The 26,344-nt window shown below is 37.4% G+C and overlaps 1 protein-coding gene and 1 long non-coding RNA gene across 2 annotated transcripts; both read right to left on the bottom strand.

Annotated features, from left to right (window-relative positions):
- Positions 1 to 21,874: 21,874 nt before the first annotated feature.
- LOC108451318 (uncharacterized) lies at positions 21,875 to 24,362 on the bottom strand. The gene has a single exon (XM_017749022.2). The coding sequence runs from the start codon at positions 24,306 to 24,308 to the stop codon at positions 22,110 to 22,112; it is 2,199 nt and encodes a 732-aa protein (XP_017604511.1). The 5' UTR covers positions 24,309 to 24,362; the 3' UTR covers positions 21,875 to 22,109.
- Positions 24,363 to 24,644: 282 nt separating this feature from the next.
- Positions 24,645 to 25,527, bottom strand: LOC128282288 (uncharacterized). Its single transcript, XR_008272508.1, has 2 exons — positions 25,181 to 25,527; positions 24,645 to 24,945 (listed from the first exon to the last, which is right to left on the bottom strand). It is a non-coding gene; the product is annotated as an uncharacterized LOC128282288 (long non-coding RNA).
- Between the last annotated feature and the right edge of the window lie 817 nt (positions 25,528 to 26,344).

The raw sequence follows: 26,344 nt of genomic DNA, 5'->3' as shown, positions 1-26,344 counted from the left end.
GAAAACATACCCTAACTTACTGGGTTTCGATTTTTCTCGTTTACTCTAAATAATCGAATACCCTTCTAACAAATTAAAATACGTAAGTTTTATATAAAAGGCAAGCTCGCTCTCAAAAATTCAAGATGTCGTGTCTTAACTCACTAGATGTGACATTTCATATTTTGAGACGAGAAGGTCTCTAACACTTGAACTTTAAAAAAGGGATCGTATTTCAAAAGTCTTTCAAGTTTTTAATCTTCGATACTAAGACACTAATTAATCAACTAGGTACCAATTTTGGACGTATCGAGGGTGCTAATCCTTCTTCGTGCGTAACCGACTCCCGATCTCATTTTCTGATTTTCGTAGACCAAAACTTATCGTTTTGATAAATCTTAATTTCTATTGAAATGATTAATTTAAGGTGATCCGATCACACCTCATCAAAAAAGATTGGTGGCGACTCCCCATTTTTCATTTTCATTTTTTAAAATCCAAGTCGATTCCCGTTTTTCAAAAAAATGATTACGACAGATTGCACAGACAGACTTTTGGGCTCGGCCATGTTTTATTAGCTATAATAAAAAATAGTTATTCATCCAATTCCAACTTATTTAATCATAGTAATATCAAGTTTCACAAATTATTTCCAACAAAAACCTTAAAACAACACACAGTAACACTACATTAATGGACTTTCAAGTCCCAACCAACAAAGTGATTGTTTTTTCTTTCTAGAAACTTGGGTGCAAAGAGCAGTTTGGGGGCGATCAATCATGAGCCTCTTTAGCTTCTGCTTTACATTACAATTGTAAGATATCCTCTCTATAAGGGTCTATACATTTCAATGAACAATAAAGTTACACCCATTCTCTAGACACTCGGCAAATAGATCTTGGCAGTGTTGATGACATATATGACATTCAGGAGGGTAATCATAGAGCTTTTGAGTGAAAGTGAGCTTTTGAGTGAAAGCGAGTGGATGTGGATCATCCTTTATTGTGTAGGTCTTTCTGAACTTCATATATGAGTATGCATTAATAACACAATCGCGATGAACTGAATTGTCACAAATTGCACAGTGGTTAAACCAGTGGCTTGGATTTCTTTTTTTCTTTTACAAATATCACAATAAAAGTACTCTGAATAAATGTTGTCCTCACCATATGTGAGCATGAGGGGATGTTCATCACACTTGTGTTGAATATTGTCGGGAAGCCTAAGACATTTGTATTCCACAACAAAGTTGCACTCTTTGCATGCATACGCATGCTTTAGATTCCTTCCATAGCTATTGCATTGCCCTTCATACTTTTCGTAAAATAAAAGGAGGTATTCATGCCCTCGACACTTGGAGGTGTCCGATATTTGAACACAAGGAAAGCAGATTGGAGTCTCGCACACATTACAATCATAGGACAAACAATTATTGAACTCAAACTTACAATCTTGAAAAAAAAAAAGTAGCATGTAAATTAAGGGTGAAAGGGCGTTGGTGATTATGACCCCAATCCTACATTTCCTTAGGCAATTCGACACATGATTTATAGAGAAAAAAATCACATTGTGAACAACAGTAAAATGAAGTCTGAGATGAAATACATGCAACCATCACAATTTCTGTGACTATCACCCTTAACATTATCACTGAAAATTAAGTTGTGACGGTAGCTTACATGTTTTATCTCTGTGGGTATTACAATTGTACAAGCCCAATTTTGGGCCCAATACCCAAAACCCCCAATTACAAACCAACCCCTAACTAAGCCCAAAAACCACTAAATCCCTAGCCCAAAACCCATCTACTAACCCACTAAGCCCAACAGTAACCTAAAAATACCAAAACCAAAGAAATAGAAACCCTAGCCGCCAGCATGTGCTCCCCTCTGCTCCACCACCGACGCTTGCAAGTGGCCTCTGCTCCACCACCGTTTACCTGCATCAATAAAGGAAAAAGAGACAGACAACAAAGAAGCAAGTTGTAAAAAAAATGCCTATAAGAGGCTGAATCCAAAACCATTGTATGGATCGGCGTTTTTTTTGAAAATAAGAAATAACATAGATCTGAAAAATACACAAAGCAAAGAACAGATCCAGCAATATCGGAAGCAAAAAAAAAACAGTCCAAACAGAGAGTCAATGTCTAATAGCCCAAGGTGATTTCATTTAGTTATCATCGTTATTTTCTTTCTTTTTAACCTATTTTACTCAAAAATACACATATATTATAAACATATAAAAATACAAAAAAAAGAGGTAAAAAATATACTGAGCGATTTTACCACTGTACGGTGGTTTAACAACAGCAAGACGGTGTTCAATGACCGGCGATGATCGGCCCCGACCGAAATCGCCCTCTCCCTCTCTCTTTTTTTTCTCTCCTCAGCAGCTCAAATGAATTTTTCAGAAATTTTAGGCTTTTATAGCCTACCAAAACGGCACCGTTTTGGTGCCTGGTCTAAAACACAGAAACGACGCCGTTTAGGCGCGACCCGAAGACCCGACCCATCTCACCCTGGGATCCGCGTGTCTTCGCTCTTAAGGGCTAATTGCGTGCCCAGTCCTTCTGCTTTTTTATATGTTTTGCAATCAGGTTTTAATTTCTTTTAAATCGGCCCTGGAATCTATTGTGTTTGCGATTCGGTCCTCATTTCTACGGTGTCGTTTTAAGGCCCTCGGAAAATTTCCTTTGGCCTTCAGAGTCACACGCGTATTCAAAAGGTCCCCTTTTATATTCCCTTCCTAATTGGGCCCAAAACTCGCTTTTAGTTTGGATTTGATCCTTTTAGATTTAATCTAATTTTTATATTATTTTACCCTATTTTCTATTTTTGTAGCATTATTTATTATTATATTAACTTATTATTATTATTATTATTATCATATCCATTAATATGTTATTATTTTATCATTATTATTATTATTATTATATACATTCATTTTATTATCATTCATGTACATATATTTTAAATATTATCATCATTATTATTATTATCATTTACATGGTTATTATTATTCTATTAATATATACTTTATTGCATGTATACGTATATACATTTCTTTATGTGCATAGTATTATTTTAATTACTTATTTACTATCATATTATATTCACTTTTGCATTTTAACATTATCATTATTACATTTTCTTCATTTTGTAATCACTTATACGCTACTTTCCTATACTAACTAATTTAGTATATACACGCATCTATATATATATATATATATATACTATATAATTTTATTACGTATACATTTTTATATACTACGATACGTATCCTTTAATATTATACTATTATCATTATGTATGTATATATTTCTTTTATATATTTCTTATTACTTCTATTATTATGTATGTACCTAAATCTTGATATGTATATACTTTTTTATCATCATTATCATTACCATTGTCGTTTTATTTTACCATTTTTACATTCGCTTATTTATTCATTCGCTTGTGTGGTCGATTATTTCATTTTCCTCCCTTATGTGTTTACATTTACATATCTCTAAGCTTCACTATTGTTTCATCTTTTATAATTGTTTTTTACCATATTACCTCTATCATTATGTCATTATGGATATTAATACCATAGCATTTATGTTTTATTATAAATCACATTTTTACTCAATATGTTAAAATAATTCTTTCATAAAAGCGATTTTCAGTATTAGGTAATTTGAGATAATTGTGCTCTAACTTACTGAGTTTCAATTTTTCTCACTTAATCTAAATAACGGAATACTCTTTTAAATCGCGACATGAGTTTTGAAAAATACTTATTCTCGAAGATACGAGGTGTTGTGCCCTAACTTACTGGGTATGGCATTTTGTTACCTCGAAATAAGATTTTTGCAAGTAAAGGCAATATTCGTGTTTGGGAATTCAAGGAAACGTGCCTAACTTACTGGGTTTTGATTTTCCTCGCTCACCTTAACTAACTGAATAACCTTTTGAAATACACGAATTTTTATATAAAAGGCAAGCTCGTTCTCGAAAATTCAAGATGTCGTGTCCTAACTTACGGATGTGACATTTTATATTGTGAGACGAGAAGGTCCTTAACATTTGAGCATTTTCTTTACAAAGAGGGATCGATTTTAAATTCTTTCAAGTTTTCAAATTTTCGACACTAAGACACTAATTAATCAACTAGGTACCAATTTTGGGCGTATCGAGGGTGCTAATCCTTCCTCGTGCGTAACCACTCCCGAACTCATTTTCTGATTTTCGTAGACCAAAAATTATCGTTTTAGTAAATCTTAACTTTTATTAAAATGATTAACTTAAGGTGATCCGATCACACCTAAAAATATTGGTGGCGACTCCTGTTTTCATTTTTTTTTCTTCTCCAAGTCGATACCCGTTTTTTTTCAAAAAATGGTTACGACAGCTTGGCGACTCCACTAGGGACACGAATGAGAGAGTCAAGCCACAAGTTGATTAACTCTTGTCTTTTTATCGAAAATTAAAATTTGGTTTTGAAATACGATCTTTTCATCGCATTTCATCAGCTATTTTTGTGGTCTAAATAATACCTGCTACGTTGGTCCGATTCTTTAAATAGTGTTGCATATTGCATTGCATGACCGTTGTGGTCACACCTCTTAAGTGGGAGCGAAACTATTCCTTCGTGAGGTTTTCACCTCCGCAGGATAGTGGATTGCTTTGGGATACATCCGTACCTATGTCTTCGTGAGATTTTCATCTCCGTGCGACCATAGGGAAATATATTCCCTCGAATCGAACTCGGTCTCAGATGAGCCTATAATGGGTGAAGATCGAGAATCACTGGTTCAGTACCCTTATTCTAGAATCAAACCCCATGTAGCGAGCCTTAATAACCCACCCTAGGTAGAGCCACTCAAACCCTAGTGGTTACCCGAGCAAGTGTTATAAGTATTATTCTTCGCTTGCTTTGAACTGCATAAACCATCGACTTGCTTTGTTTTACTTTCATTTGTATTTGCATGGCATTTTCATCATAAAAGGTGTTGATTCGTGTTCGGTTCCTAAATAGATAGCTTATCATGGAAAAGGGTTTTTGATAAAGTAGAAGACAACGCGTTTGTCTGTGTATGGGTGAGACAACACAACAAGAGAAAGGTGATAGTCTTACCAAGGGGTATGTGTCGAGCTATGGAATTTCACTCGGATCAACAGAACCCAAAATAATCTCCAAGAATTGAAAGAAATATGGAACCGATGGGACGACGAGTTCAAACAATTATTCTATTGTCATTACGGTGATTTACCTTATCGCTCGATGCCAAGGTAGACGAGCACTGCTTTGAGCCCTTGCCCAATATTGGAATTCCGCTTACGCTTGCTTCACTTTCGGAAGGTAGATTTGGTACCTACTATAGAAGAATACACGACCTTGCTCCGCTGCCCAAAGATTCAAATAGATGAATTTATACGGACACGCCAACGCCCCAAAGATTTTCAAAAACTCGATGAACATCACGGGATGAGCGACGATGGGTGACAACCGGATCAAACAAAAGGAGATTGTAAATGCATCCCATGGAGGAACCCGAGGATCTAATCTTAGCACACCCCGACGTGAAAAAAGGGTAGATGTCTTCGCCTTAAGCATCTATGGATGGTCATCTTCCCAAGGCTTTGGGGCATGTAGACGAGGTCGTTGTTGACCTTTTGATAGGCTTAGTAAAGGAACCACACTGCATTCGCAATCTTGGCGGAAACTTTCAGATCATTAAATGCTTGTAGAAGAAGCGGTGAAGGAGATTTATTGGATGTGCACGCTTTTGCTATCCCGGTTCCCTGACCATTTTGGAAAGTGGAAAAGGTCTCATATCGTATCTTCTCGAAAATTACTCTCCATTGAAAGAGTTAGTGGCTACACCGAGGCGAGATGATGTAATGAAGAAAATTGATGGATGTTCTCCAAAATCTTCAAGAAGAAGATGTTGAATGGAGAGCCCGTGGATGGTCCCCGATGAAATATTATATCGACACGGAGATTTTGATTGGGTTCCCTTGTTGGGAGTATGGGGAGCCGTCGGATACGCTCCTCTGCTTGCATTGCGACAATATAGATCCGGACAGTTTACACCACCAACATACGGGTTGGCCCAGTGCGAGTTCACGTTCACAGGGAATAATTACAAAAAGAAAGTTCGCGAGATATCGAATGCCCGAACCGGACTCAGTAAAATGAAGAAGTTTCTGCAAATCCCATGACTACTCCTGAGTACGACCGATGGTGGAATCAGAGGATTAACGACAACATCCCTACATCAGATCAAGGGAATCCTCAGTCGGTAGAAGAGCACTTGAAAGTAATCCCATCTGAGCTGGAAATCATCAGGCAAGATTTCGAGAGAAAGTGTCTAAAGCTAGAAAAAAGGATCGAGCATTTGGAAGAAGAAAAGATGCAGTTAGGGTTAGACGTCGATGCCCAGAAATTAGAAGCTGAAAGACTCAGAAAGGGGAAGAACAAGGTCAAGAGGACTTAGACAGGTTTAAAACGGACTATAAGAAGTGCAGAGATCAATGAGAACCGCTGGGTTAGGAAAAACATCCGAACAATGGCGACATGAAGTTAGAAAAGAGCAAAACAAAGCCAACCAGTGGGAGGAAAAATTTCGCGATACTCAAGCTCGAGAAGGTGCTCTAAAGAGAAGTTTGGTAGAAAGTCAAAATGAGAAAGAAGGGTTAAAAATCCGCATCGAGTTAGAGAGGTTATTATATCAAGATCAGCTCACGTAACTCGCAATCGAGTTGAAAGCTAGTCGAATAGAATCAAGAATTAAAAAGAATATAGAGGAACTCAAAACAGCGCTGCAAAATCGTGAACTTCAGATAGAGCTCCTCGAAGTAAATAACGAGCGATGGAAGGAGCAACTTCATCAATCCCAAGACCAAGTCAGGAGTAGGGACTACATCATGGGCGAGGCTTTGACTCAAGTACGAGAAGTGGCTGACCACTTGCAAACGTTAGTAGTACAAGCCGATGTGCTGAGTTTAAAATACGAGTCAGAGACGGATCGAGGCCAAAAGCTAGCTTGGCTTCTTAGACAGGTTAAGGCCTTAAGTATCAGGGCCAAGCCTTATATGTAATCTATTTTATGTAAAGAAACTTGTTTTCTAGAAAAGTTACTCTAATGAAATCGAATTGGAATCAACGCTGTTTTTGCATCCATCTCATTCATTGTATTCATGCATCAGCATTGCATCATACGCACTAAAATTTACAAGAAACCCTAAAAATCATGGCAGTTACCCTGGAACATCGTTACGGTACAAGAGGGAAAACAAAAGCAATGGATCAAAGGTTAGAAAGATTGGAACAAATGCAAAAAGAGATGCAGGATCAACTACAAATACGTATGCAAGAACAGCTGGCCAAAATCCAGCAAGATGTAAGGGACCAGATGCTGGAGTCCCAAAGGAGTATGATGGATCAATTAATGCGTCTATTGGCTGGTGGATTAGAAAAAGGGAAAAGCCCCATAATCAATAATGGAGATGACAACGAAGATCCCGTCTACCCTCCCGGTTTGTCCCAATGGACGTTCGAGACACAACCGATGTGTACCCAAGAAGGCCATCGATCACTATCGGGCCTCAACCATTTCAAACCGGTGTCTCGGCACAGATGAATTATCAGACTGGTTCGGGCTCTAATCCGGGGGATAATCCGACCAACCCTATGGTCCTCAATCTCGATGAAGTAATAGAAGCAGAAAAGACAAGGGTAGAACTCCCGAGAGAGCTTGAGGAAAGATGTAAATGGTTGGAAGAAAATTTAAAGAAATGGAAAACACCGACTATCGTGGTGGAATCGACGCTAAGGAATTAAGTTTGGTTCCGCACTGTACTCCTCCCAAGTTCAAGACCCGAATTTGAGAAATACAACGGACTAGTCGTCCAAGCCCACATCACTATGTTCTGCAGACGCATGGCGGGCTATGTCAATAATGACCAACTATTGATCCTTGCTTCCGTGAAAGTCTAGTTGGAGCCGCTTCTAGGTGGTACAACCAAGCGAGTCGTAACCATATCGTTCATGGAGGATTTAGCGAAGCTTTCATGAAGCAAAGCGATCACGTGATGACATGGCCCCGATAGAGTCACATTACGTAACATGGAGAAGAAACAAAATGAGAGTTTCGCAATACGCCTAAAGATGGAGAGAGGTAGCAACGCAAGTTCAACCACCTCTTACGGAGAAAGAAACGACCATGCTCTTTATCAATACGTTGAAGGCTCCATTCATTAACCACATGCTAGGGAGCGCTATTAAAGCTTCTCAGACATAGTCATGTCTGGAGAAATGATAGAGAACGCGATAAGATGTGGAATGATTGAAGCAGGGGAAAGTGCTAAGAGATCAACCCCGAGAAGGAAAGAGAACGATGTGAACAACATGAGTATGTATAATAAGCTAGTCACCATGAGCCAACCAAAGATGGTGACTACCAGCCATCATGGCTTCGCAAGACGGGACTTCAACCCAAGGCCTAGCACGGAAAGAGTCCAGTTTACTCCTATCCCGATGTCCTACAAGGAATTGTACCAGAGCTTATTCGATGCCCATGTAGTGTCGCCCTTCTATCTAAAGCCAATGCAACCCCCATTCCCCAAATGGTACGACGCAAACACCCAATGCGAATACCATGCAGGAGCCACAGGGCACTCGATAGAAAACTGCACCACTTTCAAGAAGCTAGTTGAAAGACTCATCAACATTGGCATCGTGAAATTTGATGATACACCTAGTGCAGAAAACCCATTACCGAATCATGGGGATAAGGGTATAAATGCCATAATCAAGAGTTCAGGGAAGGAAATTAAGATGAATGTTGCGAAGTGAATACCCGCTGAAAGAAGTGTGGAAGAAAATGGTGGAAAGAGGTTTGATGGCAGAATTCGGGGTTAAGCCTCGAAGCGAAGAATTATTGTGAGTTCCACGACCAAGAGGACCATGAGATCCGTAAATGCAGCCAATTCAAGGCTTTAGTACAAGGATTGATGGATAATAAGGAGCTGGAATTCTTGAATATGTCGAACCGTGAAAAAGCGACGTGTGTGCTCTCAAGAAGGGTCGACGAGAAACGCTTGCAAAATTAACCACCCATTGGTTATCATATCACGCTTAAGAACTAATGAAGATGGGACCCAAGTCGCACCCAAAGTCGTGATCCGAAGCCCGTTGCTTTCCTTATAAAGATAGCAAGAGGGTGCCATGGAATTACTGTTGCAATGTGACGATCCCAGAAAGAAGAGCCGGCCGATGCTTCACAAGAAAACCAAGACGTAGGTTTTTTACACGCAGATGGGAGACGTTATGTTCGAAGGCACAGGAACCAAAATTGCCAAAGAAAAGGTCCCGACAAGAGAGCAAAGGAAAGAAAAGATGGTCGAGTTTGAATCGTCAGTTAATGAGTCAAGAATCGAGAATGAAGCGTGGAATTCTTAAAATTTTTAAACACACGTGAGTATAGCGTCGTTGAACAGCTACATAAGCAACCAGCTCGCATTTCAGATCGGCCTTACTCTTGAGCTCGAAACGACGGGAGCGTTAATGAAAGTGCTGAACGAGACATACGTCGCGCATGACATCTCTGTCAACAAACTGGACCGCCTAGTCAACAATATCAGCGCTGACAATTTTATTTTCTTTAACGATGACGAAATACCACTAGGAGGCATGGGGTCCACAAAGGCCCTGCACATTACCACGCGTTGCAAGGGATACACATTACCGGGGGTACTGATCGATAATGGATCAGCACTAAACGTCTTACCCCTATCCACACTGAAAAGGTTGCCCGTGGATAGTTCCCATATGAAGACATGCCTAAATGTAGTAAGGGCGTTTGACGGTACTGAAAGAAATGTAATGGGGAGGATTGAATTACCCCTTCAAATCGGTCCTAGCACGTACGAGATAGACTTCTTAGTGATGGACATTAAACCCTCTTACAATTGCCTATTGGGAAGACCTTGGATCCACTCGGCAGGGGCAGTGCCGTCATCATTACATCAGAAGCTTAAACTTATAACGGAAGGTCGATTGGTGACCATAAATGCGGAGGAAGACATCATTGCATCTGTTACCAGCAACGCACCATATGTGGGGACAGATGATGAAGCCATAGAATGTTCTTTTCGATCGTTGGAATTCGTAAATGCGACCTTTGTTGTCGAAGGAAATAAAGTCCCAACACCCAGACTTTCCAAAACCACAAGAATGGGACTACAACTGATGGTTGGGAAGGGAGCCTTGCCAGGGAAAGGACTTGGAAGAAGCCTACAAGGAAGGGTCAAAGTACCTATGCTCACGGACAACGGACCGCTTTGGCTTAGGATTCAAGCCGATGCAAGACAAAAGAAAGAGGAGCAAGAGAAGAAACGAGAAAGGAGAAGAGCGCGTTTGAACGGGAAGAGATTAAATGGAAACCAATGACCTTTCCCCATATATCCGAACATTTGTGTCGGGAGGAACTATTTATGCCGAAGGAAGATTGGCGAGCCAAGAGTCCATCAAGAAATGAGGAAAACTTCAGATTAATGCCACGCTCAAGGAGGAACCGGAGAAGAGAATGGGGTGGCATTCGCCCTTATGAGCCGAAAGTGCTTTGAATAATTGGACATGGAAGAGATTCACGTAGTCTTTAAAACTAACACAGAGTAATGCCCAAAACACGCTTATTACCCTAGGCCTAGGAGTAATAAGTGTCTTTTGTGAAATAGGCCTATGTTCAAATCGTTATTTCAATAAAATGCATCCTTTCGTCTTATTCAAAGTGCAAATATTCTTTCATTCATACTCATACCGTACATACCATTGTTCTTAGATTCTTTTGTTCTTTGCATCTTCCTTTCTACCTAAAACAGGTCTCCAGATATCAATGATGTGAGTGACCTTGCTATTAATTCGGAGTCTCCCTTTGAGCGCGATATGTGTCTAGAGGGATCCGAGGATTTTGGAGATGACAGTGATTGTAACTTATCCCCTGATTTGTTGAGGATGGTAGAACGCAAGGAGAAACAGATTCTACCCCACAAAGAGACCGTAGAAGTCGTGAACTTGGGAGATGAACTAGAAAGAAGAGAAGTAAAGATCGAACTTGCATCACTACGAGACAAAGCGGGACCTTATTGAGTTACTCCAAGAGTTCAAGGATGTCTTTGCATGGTCATATCGGGATATGCCGGGCTAATCATCGACCTTGTGGTACATGTGCTCCCCATCAAAGAAGAATGTAGGCCGATTCAAAGCAAAAGCTTCAAGGATGCGCCCGATGTTCGTTAAAAATAAAAGAGGAGGTCAAGAAGCAATTTGATGCTGGTTTCTTACAAGTAGTTAAGTACTCGAATGGGTAGCCAACATCGTCCCGCCCCTAAAAAGATGGGAAAGTACGGATGTGTGTAGACTACAGAGACTTAAATAAGGCCAGCCGAAAGATAATTTCCCATTGCCTCATATCGACACCTTAGTGGACAACACGGCGGAGTTACTAACTTTTCTCCTTCATGGATGGTTTCTCGGGGTACAATCAGATCAAAATGCATCCTCAAGACATGAATAAAACCACATTTGTGACCATGTGGGGAACCTTTTGCTATAAAGTAATGCCGCTTGGATTGAAAATGCGGAGCAACATATCGAGAGCCATGGTTACCCTATTTCATGATATGATGCATAAAGAAATTGAAGTTTATGTCGACGACATGATCGCCAAATCTTGGGTGAAGAAGAACATGTGCAAGTCTTAAGAAAATTATTTTTGAGGTTGAGAAAATTCCAGTTGAAGCTCAATCTCGCAAAATGTACCTTTGAGCCGTGTCGGAAAAGCTGCTAGGATTCGTGGTCGATGGAAAAGGATTGAGATCGACCTGACAAAGTCAAGGCCATACAAGAATTACCTCCACCACGCACTCAAAAGGAAGTCCGAAAATTCCTAGGAAGATTAAATTACATCGCTCGGTTTATTTCACAACTAACTGAAAAATGTGACCCCATATTCCGTCTCCTTAAGAAACACAACCCTAGTGGTTGGGACGAGGAATGCCAGAAGACTTTCGACAAGGTTAAGCAATATTTGTCCAATGCCCCAGTATTGACACCACCTAATCCAGATAAGCCATTGATACTGTATTTGACGGTATTTGAAAATTCTATGGGATGCGTGCTTGGCCAACACGATGAATCGGAAGGAAAGAAAAGCGATATATTACCTCAAGAAAAGTTTATCGAGTGTGAGACGAGATACTGTTCATTGAAAAGTTGTGCTGTGCCTTGATTTGGACAACCCGAAGACTGAGACAATACATGTTGTACCATACAACTTGGCTGATCTCTAAAATGGATCCTCTGAAGTACTTGATGGAGTCAACTGCCTTGAACGGGAGAATGGCCCGATGGCAAATTCTACTTTCTGAATTCGATATAGTCTATGTGAACCGAAAGGTAGTAAAAGGGAGTGCAATAGCAGATTTCTTAGCCAAGATAGCCCTAGAGGACTACGAGCCTCTCGAACTTTGATTTCCCAAATGAAGATCTAATGTGCATAGCAACCATCGAAGAAGACCCTCAAGAGGGTCACCCTTGAAGCTAAACTTTGATGGAGCATCAAATGCCATGGGTAACGGAATCAGGCGATTCGGTGTCCCCGAGTGGAGATCATTATCCATTCACTAGTAAATTAGATTTATTGCACGAACAATATGGCGAATACGAGGCATGCATCATGGGAATACGTGCGCCATAGAACGTAAAATCAATGTGTTAGAGGTATATGGAGATTCTGCCCTAGTGAGTTATCAACTCAAAGGTGAATGGGAGACAAGAGACCCCAAATTGATCAATTACCGGAGGTTAATCCTTGAGTTAATTAAAGAGTTCGATGATATTGTCTTCTACTACCTCCCACGAGAAGAAAATCAGATGGCTGACGCCCTAGCAACTTTGGCTTCTATGATCAAGGTGAACCAGCCAGAAGATGTGAAACCGATCCAAATGAGCATTTACGAGGCCCCGGCTTATTGTTACAACCTTGAAGAAGAAGAGGAAAATGATGATCACCCTTGGTACCACGACATCCTACGATATGTGAAGAATCGTGAGTACCCTAACCAAGCTACCGAGAATGACAAGAGAACGTTGAGAAGGCGGCGGTGACTATGTCTTAGATGGGGAGATCTGTACAAAAGAAGGAAGGATCGGTACTATTAAGGTGTGTAGACGCCATTGAGGCCAAGAAAATCTTGAAAGAAGTCCATGAGGGCATCTGCGGGACACATGCTAATGGTTTTACAATGGCCGTGCAAATTATGAGGTTCGGTTATTATTGGTCCACCATGGAAGGAGATCAGTATTAACTACGCCAAAAGATGTCATAAGTGCCAAATCTATGGAGACAAGATTAATGTGCCTCCCTCACATCTGCATGTCATGACCTCGCCATGGCCTTTCTCGATGTGGGGCATGGATGTGATTGGGCCAATTTTGCCTAAAGCTTCAAATGGGCATCGTTTCATCTTTGTGGTCATCGATTATTTCACCAAATGGGTGGAGGCCTCTTCATACGCCAATGTCACTAAATCAGCAGTTAGCAAGTTCCTAAAAAAGGAAATCATCTGTCGATATGGAATGCCAGAAAGGATCATATCTGACAACGCATTGAATTTAAATAATAGCACGATAGCGGATGTCTGCGATCGGTTCAAGATCGACACCACAACTCGTCACCGTACGCTCAAGATGAACAGTGCAAATCGAAGCGACCAATAAGAACATCAAGAAGATTGTAGGAAAGATGACGGAAACTTATAAAGATTGGCATGAGAAGCTACCATTTGCCCTCTATGCTTATCGAACGTCTATCGAACTTCTCTTTGGGCAACGCCTTTCTCATTAGTTTATGGAATGGAGGCAATTTTACCTATCGAGGTTGAGATCCCTTCCTTAGAGTTTTGTCGAGGTAAAGTTGGATGAAGCGAATGGATCCATCCGATACGATCAGTTGAATTTGATTGAAGAAAAGAGGTTACGGGCTATTCGCCATGGTCGGATGTACCAAAAGCGAATGATGCGAGCTACGACAAAAAGGTTCGCCCCGAGAATTCCACGAGGAGACCTAATCTTGAAAAAGATCCCGCCCATACAAAAAGACTTCAGAGGAAAATGGATGCCGAATTGGGAAGGGCCTTATGTGGTGAAGAAAGCCTTTTCTGGCGGAGCATTGATATTGGCTGAAATGGATGTCAAGACCTTATCCAATCCCGTGAATTCGGATTCGGTTAAGAAATACTTCACCTAAAAAAAAAAAAAAAGAAAAAGAAAAAAGGAGAGAGGCCAGGGTGAAAACTCGCAAAGAGCATCTTAAGACCAAAGGGATTTTGAATTGAAAACCCATAAAGGGCAATTCAAATTTTGATCAAAGGTGAGGCATGCGATGGTCTTATGGTACCTAAATTAACAAAGAGGAGAGATGTTACATCTTGGGGCATCAGCAAGAGTACTCTAGATCCCCTAAACGCATATTGGGCAAAAAAAAAGGGAGCCTTCAAGAAGTCAGTACAGAGAAACTCACGCTGCGATATCTGGGGCACCTATTCCCTTTATCCATTTTGTATTCCAAGCAATGTTTGTTGACTGTAATTAATATATTCCTTCAAATGTTGTTTCGATAAATTTCAGTTTTGTCATGATCTTTTCAAGCATTTTGCATTGAAATGATGATTAATGGACTAAAGCCATTTTCACAAAAAGAGTTCGCAGATATTACTCGAAAGTTTCTAAATAGTACAAGAACACAAACAGACTATTATTTAGAACTAACCAAACTCAAAGATTGGAAGCATCCGAGAAGAAAGAGTTTAAATTGGGACTACCTTTTCGGTTTTCTATTCAAAATTTGTTGAACAAGAAGACAGGATACCATTTCATAAAGGAACCTTGATTAACTAAGAGCAATGGCAACCTAAACAGGATTCACGCCACAACATGCTGCACTCATACATTCATAGATCATTCATAAATGCATCTAATTAGGAACATTTGATTCATTTTGATCATAACACCCTAATTCTTTGACATGAGCATAAATACTGAACCGATTCTACGTGTCATGTCCCTAGAATCAAGAAATTCCTAGATCTTATCACCCCAAGCAAGAGGGAAAGCAGATCGAAGATAATGAGCTTTAACCCCTAAGCGGAGGGTAACGAACCAAATTTCTGGACCTTAACCCCCAAGAAGTAGGGTAATAGGTTGAAAATTGCAGATCTTATCACCCCAAGCAAGAGGGAAACAGATCAAAGAAGATGAGCCTCAACCCCAAGCAAGAGGGTAACAGCTGAAAATCACAGATCTCACCTCCCTGAAGTTGCAGAGGAGCAGATCAAATACGTCGAATCTCGCCTCCTCGAATGCAGTGAAGCAGATTCAAACCACCAAGCTTTAACCCCTAAGCAGTAGGGTATCAAGCTGATGTCATAAGGTCTTAAACCCCTAAGCAGTAGGGAAACAGACCAAATTGCAGATCTTATCCCCCTAAGCAGTAGTGGTGTAGACCGAAGACGAAGAACCTTAAACCCCTAAGCAGTGGGGTAACAGGTTAAATTGCAGATCTTATCTCCCTAAGCAGTAGTGGAGCAGATCGAAGACGAAGAACCTTAAACCCCTAAGCAGTAGGGTAACAGGTTGAGTATACAGATCTAAAACCCTAAGCAGTAGGGAAACAGATCAAAGATGACAAGCCGTAATCCCTTAAGCAGTAGGGTAACAGACTAAAAATTAAATATCTTCTTCCTGAAACAGCAGTGGAGTTGATCGAAGCCGCAGCAGATCTCCTTGAAGTTTCAGTGGAGTTGATCGAAGCCACAGAAGATCTCCTTGAAGTTTCAGTGGAGTAGATTAAAGTCACATGTCTTAGCTCCATAGAGTTGCAGTGGAGCAGATCAAAGCAAACCTCACCTTCTCGAAGCTGTAGTAGAGCAGTGAAATGGAGTGAGGCAACAAGATTGGAATGAAGCTACCTGGGGAAAAGGAGCACTAGACAAGTCCAGACATAGTGAGACCGGGCAAAATTGGTCTTTCTCAAGTCTTTGCTCTGTTCTCGTTACACGACAACAAGCAAAGAGGGGCAGCTGTACAAGCCCAATTTTGGGCCCAATACCCAAAACCCCCAATTACAAACCAACCCCTAACTAAGCCCAAAAACCACTAAATCCCTAGCCCAAAACCCATCTACTAACCCACTAAGCCCAACAGTAACCTAAAAATACCAAAACCAAAGAAATAGAAACCCTAGCCGCCAGCATGTGCTCCCCTCTGCTCCACCACCGACGCTTGCAAGTGGCCTCTGCTCCACCACCGTTTACCTACATCAATAAAGGAAAAAGAGACAGACAACAAAGAAGCAAGTTGTAAAAAAAATGCCTATAAGAGGCTGAATCCAAAACCATTGTATGGATCGGCGGTTTTTTTTTTTGAAAAATAAGAAATAACATAGATCTGAAAAATACACAAAGCAAAGAACAGATCCAAAGAATATCGGAAGCAAAAAAAAAAAGTCAAACAGAGAGTCAATGTCTAATAGCCCAAGGTGATTTCATTTAGTTATCATCGTTATTTTCTTTCTTTTAACCTATTTTACTCAAAATACACATATATTATAAACATATAAAATACAAAAAAGAGGTAAAAATATACTGAGGCGATTTTTTCACACCGTGTGCGGTGGTAGGGAACAACAGGCAAGACGGTGTTCGGCTGACCGTGGCGATCGCCCCGACCGAAATCGCCCTCTCCTCTCTCTCTTTTTTCTCTCCTCAGACTCAAATGAATTTTTCAGAAATTTTCAGGCTTTTATAGCCTACCAAAACGGCACCGTTTTGGTGCCTGGTCTAAAACACAGAAACGACGCCGTTTAGGCGCGACCCGAAGACCCGACCCATCTCACCCTGGGATCCGCGTGTCTTCGCTCTTAAGGGCTAATTGCGTGCCCAGTCCTTCTGCTTTTTTATATGTTTTGCAATCAGGTTTTAATTTCTTTTAAATCGCCCTGAATCTATTGTGTTTACGATTCGGTCCTCATTTCTACGGTGTCGTTTTAAGGCCCTGGGAAAATTTCCCTTTTGGCCCTCTGTAGTCACACGCGTATTCAAAAAGGTCCCCCTTTTTATATTCCCTTCCTAATTGGGCCCAAAACTCTGTTTTAGTTTCGGATTTGATCCTTTTTAGATTTAATCTAATTTTTTATATTATTTTTACCCTATTTTCTATTTTTGTAGCATTATTTATTATTATATTAACTGTTATTATTATTATTATTATTATCATATCCATTAATATGTTATTATTTTATCATTATTATTATTATATATATATACATTCCTTTTATTATCATTCATGTACATATATTTTAAATATTATCATCATTATTATTATTATCATTTACATGGTTATTATTATTCTATTAATATATACTTTATTGCATGTATACGTATATACATTTCTTTATGTGCATAGTATTATTTTAATTACTTATTTACTATCATATTATATTCACTTTTTGCATTTTAACATTATCATTATTACATTTTCTTCATTTTGTAATCACTTATACGCTACTTTCCTATACTAACTAATTTAGTATATACGCATATATATATATATATATATATATATATATATATATATACTATATAATTTTATTACGTATACATTTTTATATACTACGACATCGTATCCTTTAATATTATACTATTATCATTATGTATGTATATATTTCTTTTATATATTTCTTATTACTTCTATTATTATGTATGTACCTAAATCTTGATATGTATATACTTTTTTATCATCATTATCATTACCATTGTCGTTTTATTTTACCATTTTTACATTCGCTTATTTATTCATTCGCTTGTGTGGTCGATTATTTTATTTTCCTCCCTTATGTGTTTACATTTACATTTCTCTAAGCTTCACTATTGTTTCATCTTTTATAATTGTTTTTTACCATATTACCTCTATCATTATGTCATTATGCATATTAATACCATAGCATTTATGTTTTATTATAAATCACATTTTTTACTCAATATGTTAAAATAATTCTTTCATAAAAGCGATTTTCGGTATTAGGTAATTTGAGATAATTGTGCTCTAACTTACTGAGTTTCGATTTTTCTCACTTAATCTAAATAACGGAATACTCTTTTAAATCGCGACATGAGTTTTGAAAAATACTTATTCTCGAAGATACGAGGTGTTGTGCCCTAACTTACTGGGTATGGCATTTTGTTACCTCGAAATAAGATTTTTGCAAGTAAAGGCAATATTCGGTGTTTGGGAATTCGAGGAAACGTGCCCTAACTTACTGGGTTTTGATTTTCCTCGTTCACCTTAACTAACTGAATAACCTTTTGAAATACACGAATTTTTATATAAAAGGCAAGCTCGTTCTCGAAAATTCAAGATGTCGTGTCCTAACTTACGGATGTGACATTTTATATTGTGAGACGAGAAGGTCCTTAACATTTGAGCATTTTCTTTACAAAGAGGATCGATTTTAAATTCTTTCAAGTTTTCAAATTTTCGACACTAAGACACTAATTAATCAACTAGGTACCAATTTTGGGCGATCGAGGGTGCTAATCCTTCCTCGTATGCGTAAATCGACTCGAACTCATTTTCGATTTTCAGAGACCAAAAATTATCGTTTTAGTAAATCTTAACTTTTATTAAAATGATTAACTTAAGGTGATCCGATCACACCTAAAAAGATTGGTGGCGACTCCTGTTTTCATTTTTTTTTCTTCTCCAAGTCGATACCCGTTTTTTTTCAAAAAATGGTTACGACAACAATATTTTCTCCAAGCTTGATCTCTTTAATAACAACAAATGATGAATTGTTAAGCAACTCGTCCGTTTCTTCTATTCATCTTCGATTATGTCATATCAACTGTAATCTTCTTTTGCACAATTTGTATGCACAGTATAATTACAATCAGAACAACAATAACATCCATGCTTCGAATTCACCTCTTCATAGCAAATTCGGCATTTCCAAGATTTGATCTCATGTTGCCTATGGATGAATGTATGGGAAATTCGGTGACCATGTCGTGGGAACCTTTTGATGATGGGTTGCAACAAAATGCACTTTTCATGAACTATAAGGCCACATGGAGAACAAATATAAGATATATACAATCTCCACTTGTTCCACATGCGTCACAAATGACCTTTGATAGTAGGTGCTGGAGAGACACATTGAACGTGAAGGTCAAACTTGCATGTGGAACAATAATAAGCAGGCGACAAATCATGTGTTTCATGACAGATTTGACAAAAGAGAGATTTCAAATTGAGCTGTAAAACAAGAGAATGCTCACGGCGACATGGGTGGTCAATTGTAGTTGGTCGCTCAACACATGCAATATGAAGGGTAAATTCACTAGGTGAACAACAATAGACGAGTCCCCTCGGTTGGGTTATTTGGCAAATTTGACAAGGGAGGCGCTGACTATTGAATTGTAAAACTAGAGGGTGTTGACTATGAAAAAAATGATTGACTTCAATAGGTAGATCAGGACATTTTTTATGCAAGTGAAATCTAGAATCAAAAGAAATGAATGGAGAATCTAGTAATGGCTTCCTACATGCAAAGCACTCAGTTTCTTCAAGTTCTTCGTAACCATTTTCAGAAGAGACCAATAAATCTTTTTGGGAAACACCTTCAAGCTCCCCAACCTTATTTTCAGCAATGGTTTTTGAGAACAAAGCACATTTTATATGGAAGTCTAACTTACATGAACAATGGTAAACAAATTGCTCACATCTTTTGTCACAGAATGCACAAATAGCCCATGAACCTATGTATGGTGGACTTGCTAAAAGTTCAAGGCTATGGTTGGGATGAAAAGGGTGATTTACCTCTAAGGTGGCCTCGAAGCATTTCTTGTCAAGGTAAAACCCACACTCGGTGCAACTAAAGCTTGGACCTAATACCAACTCCCCACATCCTGAGCAATTAGCCTTCTCTTTTAAGGATGTGCTGTTAGATGAACTCCAAAGGATGTTGATGGCTAAAATGGTGGTGAAGCTCCATTTCTTCTTTTGTTTGGTTTCTATGTAAGTTTGTGGGTTGAGTATAACAACAAATGCTTTTGTGGAAGCTTAAGGCTATAGTTTTCAGATATTTATATTGTTCCATTAGATGAGAATGACATTTTCTATGAAAAAGGAATCTAAAGCTGTTCTTCTGACCATTTAATGATGGATAGTGATTTTTATATAAGGTGTAAAATTATTTATAATTATTTATAATTCATTTAAGATATTTATATTTTTGATATATGCTTTTTGAAAAAAGAAAAATCAAGAATTTATTGGTAAACATTTTATCCTATATCTTCATTTCCTTTTGGAACTCAAGCTTTAGGGCCTTATTTAGTAGTGCTTAAAAAAATCACTTTTGACTTCAAAAACATATTTAGAAGAAAAACTGTACTAAACAAGTTATTTTTGGCATGAAATTTTTGGCTTAAAAAAAGCACTTCCTCTCCTAAATTTAGTGCTTAATTATTTTTTTCACCTCTTCAATAACATAGTACTTTCCTTTTCTTTTCTTTTTTTGTGCTTAATTACAAATATATTAAAATCATTAATTAAAAATAAAAATTATTTTTAAAATACTAATTACAAATATTTAATGTTTATATTTAAATATTTAAAATATATTTTGTATATTTTAATTAAATTTTATAAATAATTAATATTTATTGCTTAAAAGTATTTAAAATTTATATTTCATATATTAAAATATTAATAACAAGTTATAATAATTTTTTATATTCTTACTCAAATATAATAATATTAATTTAAATATTATTTAAATGCATATTTGTTACTTGATAATAACATGTCTAAAATAGATATTTTATTTCTCAAAAGTACTTTTTGACAAGTAATGCTAAACACTCAAATTTTAAACTAAACTTTTCAAAAGTAATTTTCAAAAACATTGTTAAACTAGCCCTTAATCATTATGAGAGGAGATTGCAGTGTCTCAATGTATGATTTTATATTTAAAAACAAAAATGATTAATTTAACATTCATCTGAAAGAAAGCGTGGATATAAATATATAGAGTTGAAATTGATTGAAGAAAAAGGGAAAGGAGAGAAGAAGAGAATATCACTTTATTCATTTCAAGTATAACTTGTGCTTGAGTTAATCTAGATTAACAATTACTTGCGTATTATCCCTCATAAGGATACCTTTTTTTTTTTCAAAAAGTTGTACCAATCTTTTGGTGCACTCTTCAAAAAAAATTTTCTTTTAAAACAGATCCCTCCCAATATACTTTTTAGTTAACCAAATTTCTTGATCACCTAGTTTTCAATTTAACCTTAAGTCAATTATGTGCGTTTTTTACAACAATTTTGATTTAAATTTCATCACGTGGGTATTATCTAGATTTAAATCATCCTCCAATTTAAAAATGAAAAAAATATAAAAACTTATTTAAAAAATTATTAAAATATAAATATATAAATTTTTAAAAAATTTGAACTATAAATTACCATTTTTAATTATTAAATATTTTAACATTATTAAAATTTTAAAATCAAATTTATTAAATCCTAAACATGAAATCTGTCTCTTGTAACTACAAAAATTGTTTTATAATTTAATTAATCAAAATTTATAATTAGTAGATTTTTAGATGATAATTTTGAATAAATTTTAAAATTATTTAAATAATAAAAATTAATCACATATAAACTTTTTATCGATTTGGTAAATCATCCCTTTACAGCCAACCAGACTCTACAAGTGTCTTTATATAATAATCAATATGATATTAAATAAGGTCACCATAAAACAATAAGAAATATCTCCAAGAGATACAAAATCAATTGCTCCAACATCAAACTAAGCACAAACTATAAAAGATAGTCAATCTTTCAATTCCAAATTATTTACAAACATGTCACACTAGCACCACATTTTATTTACAATAAAAACCATAAAACAACACACAATAACACTACATTAATGGACTTTCATGTACTAACCAACAAAGTGATTGCTTTTTCTTTTCTAGAAACTTGGGTGCAGAGAACAATATATCAATCATGAGCCTCTTTGTCTTCTGCCTCAGACCACAACTGTAAGTCTCGCCTTCTATAAGGGTCTATACATTTCCAATGAACAATGTAGTTACACCCATTCTCTAGACACTCAGCAGATAGATCTTGGCAGTGCTCCTCACATATATGGCATTTAGGAGGGTAATCATAGACCTTTCGGGTGAAAGTGAGTGGGTGTGAGTGATCCATTGTTGTGTAGGTCTTTCCGATCTTCATATATGAGTATGCATCAATAACACAATATTTATGGACTGATTTGTCACAAATTGCACAGCGGTAAAACCAACGGCTTGGATTTCTTCTTATTTCACAGATATCACAGTAATGGTACTCTGAATAAATGTTGTCTTCACCATACGTGAGAATGAGGGGATGTTCATCACACTTGTGTTGAATCTTGTCGGGAAGCTTGAGACATTTGTCCTCCACAACAAAGTTGCACTCTTTGCATACAAACCCACCCGTTAGATTCCATCCACAGCTATTGCATTGCCCTTCATACTTATCGTAAAAGAAAAGGCGGTGTTCATGCCCTTGACATATGACGCTATCCGAAAATTGAACACAAGGATCGCAGGTACGATCCCCACACACATTACAATCATAGGAGAAACAATTATTGAACAGATATTTACATGAAACACACCAAAATTCAGCATGTAAATTAAGAGTGAGGGGACGTTGGTGAATATGATTCCAATCGTACATTTTCTTAGGCAATTCGGCACATGATTTATGGAGAAAGAAATCACATTGTCCACAATGATAAAATGAAGTTGAGATGAACAATATGCAGCCATCACAATATCTATCACCCTCAACATCATTGCCGAAAATTAAGTTGTGATGGTGGCTTAAATGTTTTATCTCTGTGGGTATTACAATATTTTCTCCAAGCTTGGTCTCTCTAATAACAACAAAGGCTGAATTGTTAAGCAACTCACCTGTTTCTTCTAACTCATCATCGACTATGTCGTACCAACTGTAATCTTTTATTCCACAATTTGTATGGACAATATAATTACAATCAGAACAACAATAACATCCATGCTTCGAATTCACCTCCTCATAGCAAATTCGACATTTCCAAGATTTGATCTCATGTTTCCTATGGATGAATGTGTGGGAAATTTGGTGACCATGTCGTGGAAACCTTTTGATGATGGATTTCAACAAAATGCACTTTTCATGAGCTATAAGGCCACATGGAGAACAAATATAAGAGATATAATCTCCACTTGTTCCACATGCGTCACAAATGAAAGGGACTTGTCTCCAAAACAAGGTGAACGGATGTTCATGAATTTCACCTTTGATAGTAGGTGCTGGAGAGACACATTGAACGTGAATGCCAAAATTGCATGCGGAACAATAATAAGCAGGTGACAAATCATGTGTTTCATGACAGATTTGACAAAGGAGAGATTTCAAATTAAGCTGTAAAACAACAGAATGCTCCCGGTGACATGGGTGGTCAATTCTAGTTGGTCGCTCAACACATGCAATATGAATGGCAAACGAACAAGGTGAACAACAATAGACTAGTCCCCGAGGTTGTGTTGTTTTGCAAATTTGACAAGGGAGACGCTGACTATTGAATTGTAAAACTAGAGGGTGTTGGCTATGAAAAAGATGATTGACTTCAGTAGGTATATCAAGACATTTTTTATGCAAATGAAATCTAGAATCAAAAGAAAGGTATGGAGAATCTAGTAATGGCTTCCTACATGCAAAGCACTCGGTTTCTTCAAGTTCCTCGGAACCATTTTCAGAAGAGACCAATAGATCTTTTTGGGAAACACCTTCAAGCTCCCCGACCTTATTTTCAGCAATGGTTTTTGAAAACAAAGCACATTTTATATGAAAGTCTAACTTACATGAACAATGATAAACAAATTGCTCACATCTTTTGTCACAAAAATCACAAATACCCCATGAACCTATGTATGGTGGACTTGCTAAAAGTTTAAGGCTATGGTTGGGATGAAAGGGGTGATTTACCTCTGAGGAGGCCTCGAAGCATTTCTTGTCAAGGTAAAACCCACATTCTGTACAACTAAAGCTTGGACCTGAAACCAACTCCCCACATCCTGAGCAATTAGCCTTCTCACTTTTAAGGTTGTGCTCTTCGATGAACTCCAAAGGACGTTGATGGCTAAAATGGTGGTGAAGCTCCATTTCTCCTTTTGTTTGGTTTCTATGAAAGTTTGTGGGTTAAATAACAACAAATGCTTTTGTGGAAGCCTAAGGCTATGGTTCAGATATTTATATTGTTCCATTGGATGAGAATGACATTTTCTATGAAAAAAGAATCTGTACTTTCTTTTCTTCTTATTTCCCATGATCCCTCTTTCAAATAACAAACCTATTTTACACGATAGAGATTTATTCCTATCACTATCAAAATTTCAATTTATCTTGTTCATTTTTCTAACCAATTTATCTTTTTATTTATTTGTTTATTCAAAAGGATCGTGATCAGTTTTTTAAACTATCTAGGCTGTAGTGACCCAATTTAGCCCAGGTTCCATAAACCGGAAACCAAAATTAAAATATAATAATAATAATAAACAGTCAATTTTTACAATGGCTCAACAGGCTTAAAAACCTAAAACCCAACCTACCCTAACCCAAACAAAACAGACCCAAATCAACGCATAGGCCTAAAACATTAAACCAACTCAGAAACCCTAGGATTTCTGAGCCTCCCTCGCGCCGCAGCCACCACCCACGTGCCTCAGCGCGCACCTTGCCCGAGGGTCGACTCTTCTTGCACGGAAATGGAAACTCCCTCGTCAATTGACCCTTCATAGACCTACAAACATGCAAAAAAGGGGAGCAAAAACGAAATAGCACGCAAGGGAAACAGAGAAACGAATATGTATTCGGCTATATAGCCAGAGATGAAAAATGTAATTTTTTGGACACGATTAAGCAATCAAAAACAGAAGTAAAAATTTGCAAAAGGTGATTTTTCATTTGTTTTATTTTTCTTCCTTTATTTTTAGGTTAAAAAAAGGGAAATAAAAATAAAAAGGAGAAAGGTTTACCTGAGTCGATCGGCCTTCCTCTGATGACCATCGCCGGCGCATGAACACATCAGACCCATCTGTGTTCGAGTGAGGGTTCGAAAGGCATGAAGAATCCCCCTTTTGTTTATTTATTTTATTTTCTAAAAATAAATATAGGATATGTAAGTTTTTTTTTAAAAAAAAAATATACAAAAGAGGAGATGAGAGGGACCGAAGAGGCTATTTTTACGCGACTCCGACCATCAGTTACGGTGGAGTTGCGGCAGAGCCGCAACGGCGCTGCGACTGAGGCCCGTCGGCTTCTTGGCCGGAACTTGGGTTAACCCAGAGAAAAAAAATGGACCCTTTTCAGTTTTGAGTTGTGATAAAAATGAATTTTTTTAAAAAATATTTGGACTTTTATATTAGCCTGAAACGGCGTCGTTTTAGGCCAGGAGTTTAGGCACTGAAGTCTAACCCGATGATCCGACTCGTGAGACTAGGATCCGAGTGTTTCCTATCGCATGGGTTATTTGTGCTTACAGTCCCTCCCTTTTGTGATGCGCTTCAATTTAGTTCTATCCTATTTTTATTTTTTTATTTCACCACAAAATTTTAACTTTGTTTCATTTTGGTCCTTGGACCGTTTAAAAGGGTTAAATGCTTGAAACGAGGCCATTTTGAGGACAAGGGATAATTTCCCTATTGGTCCTCACTTGTTTTCGTGCCTCACATTATAGCCCTTCTGTTATTTGTTTCATTTAATTTATTCCTTTAACTTTATTTTAGCATCAAATTAACCCCTTGTTTTGATTCTTTTATTTATTCGTCCATTTGCTATTATTTAAGACTTTAAATTTCATTTTAATTTCAGTTTACCCTTTTTAATTTTGTTTAAGTTTCAATTAAGCTATTTTTATTTTAATCCATTTATTTATTTATCTATTTACTTGTTTACATGTTCATTATTCCTTTAATCTTTTTATTTCTTTGTTCATTCTTTTGTTATATACATAGTTCACTTTAAATGGTTTTATATTTCATTTATTAAATTTTTACATATCATTAAACTATTTTGCTGTTCATTTTAGATTGTTTTATTGTTATTCATTTTAAGTGTTTCCACATATTATGTATTTTAAACTATTGCCCATTTTAAATTTTATATATATTATTTATTTTAAGTTATTATATATATTACTT

This window comes from Gossypium arboreum, chromosome 10 (assembly GCF_025698485.1).
Source record: "Gossypium arboreum isolate Shixiya-1 chromosome 10, ASM2569848v2, whole genome shotgun sequence".
NCBI lineage: Eukaryota > Viridiplantae > Streptophyta > Magnoliopsida > Malvales > Malvaceae > Gossypium > Gossypium arboreum.
Note: the sequence above shows the minus strand (reverse complement) of the source record. Positions and strands in the feature narration are given on the sequence as shown.

What these genes read in the sequence shown, in the direction of transcription:
- LOC108451318 (XM_017749022.2), bottom strand. Translation starts at nt 24,308, where the DNA reads ATGGAGCTTCACCACCATTTTAGCCATCAACGTCCTTTGGAGTTCATC.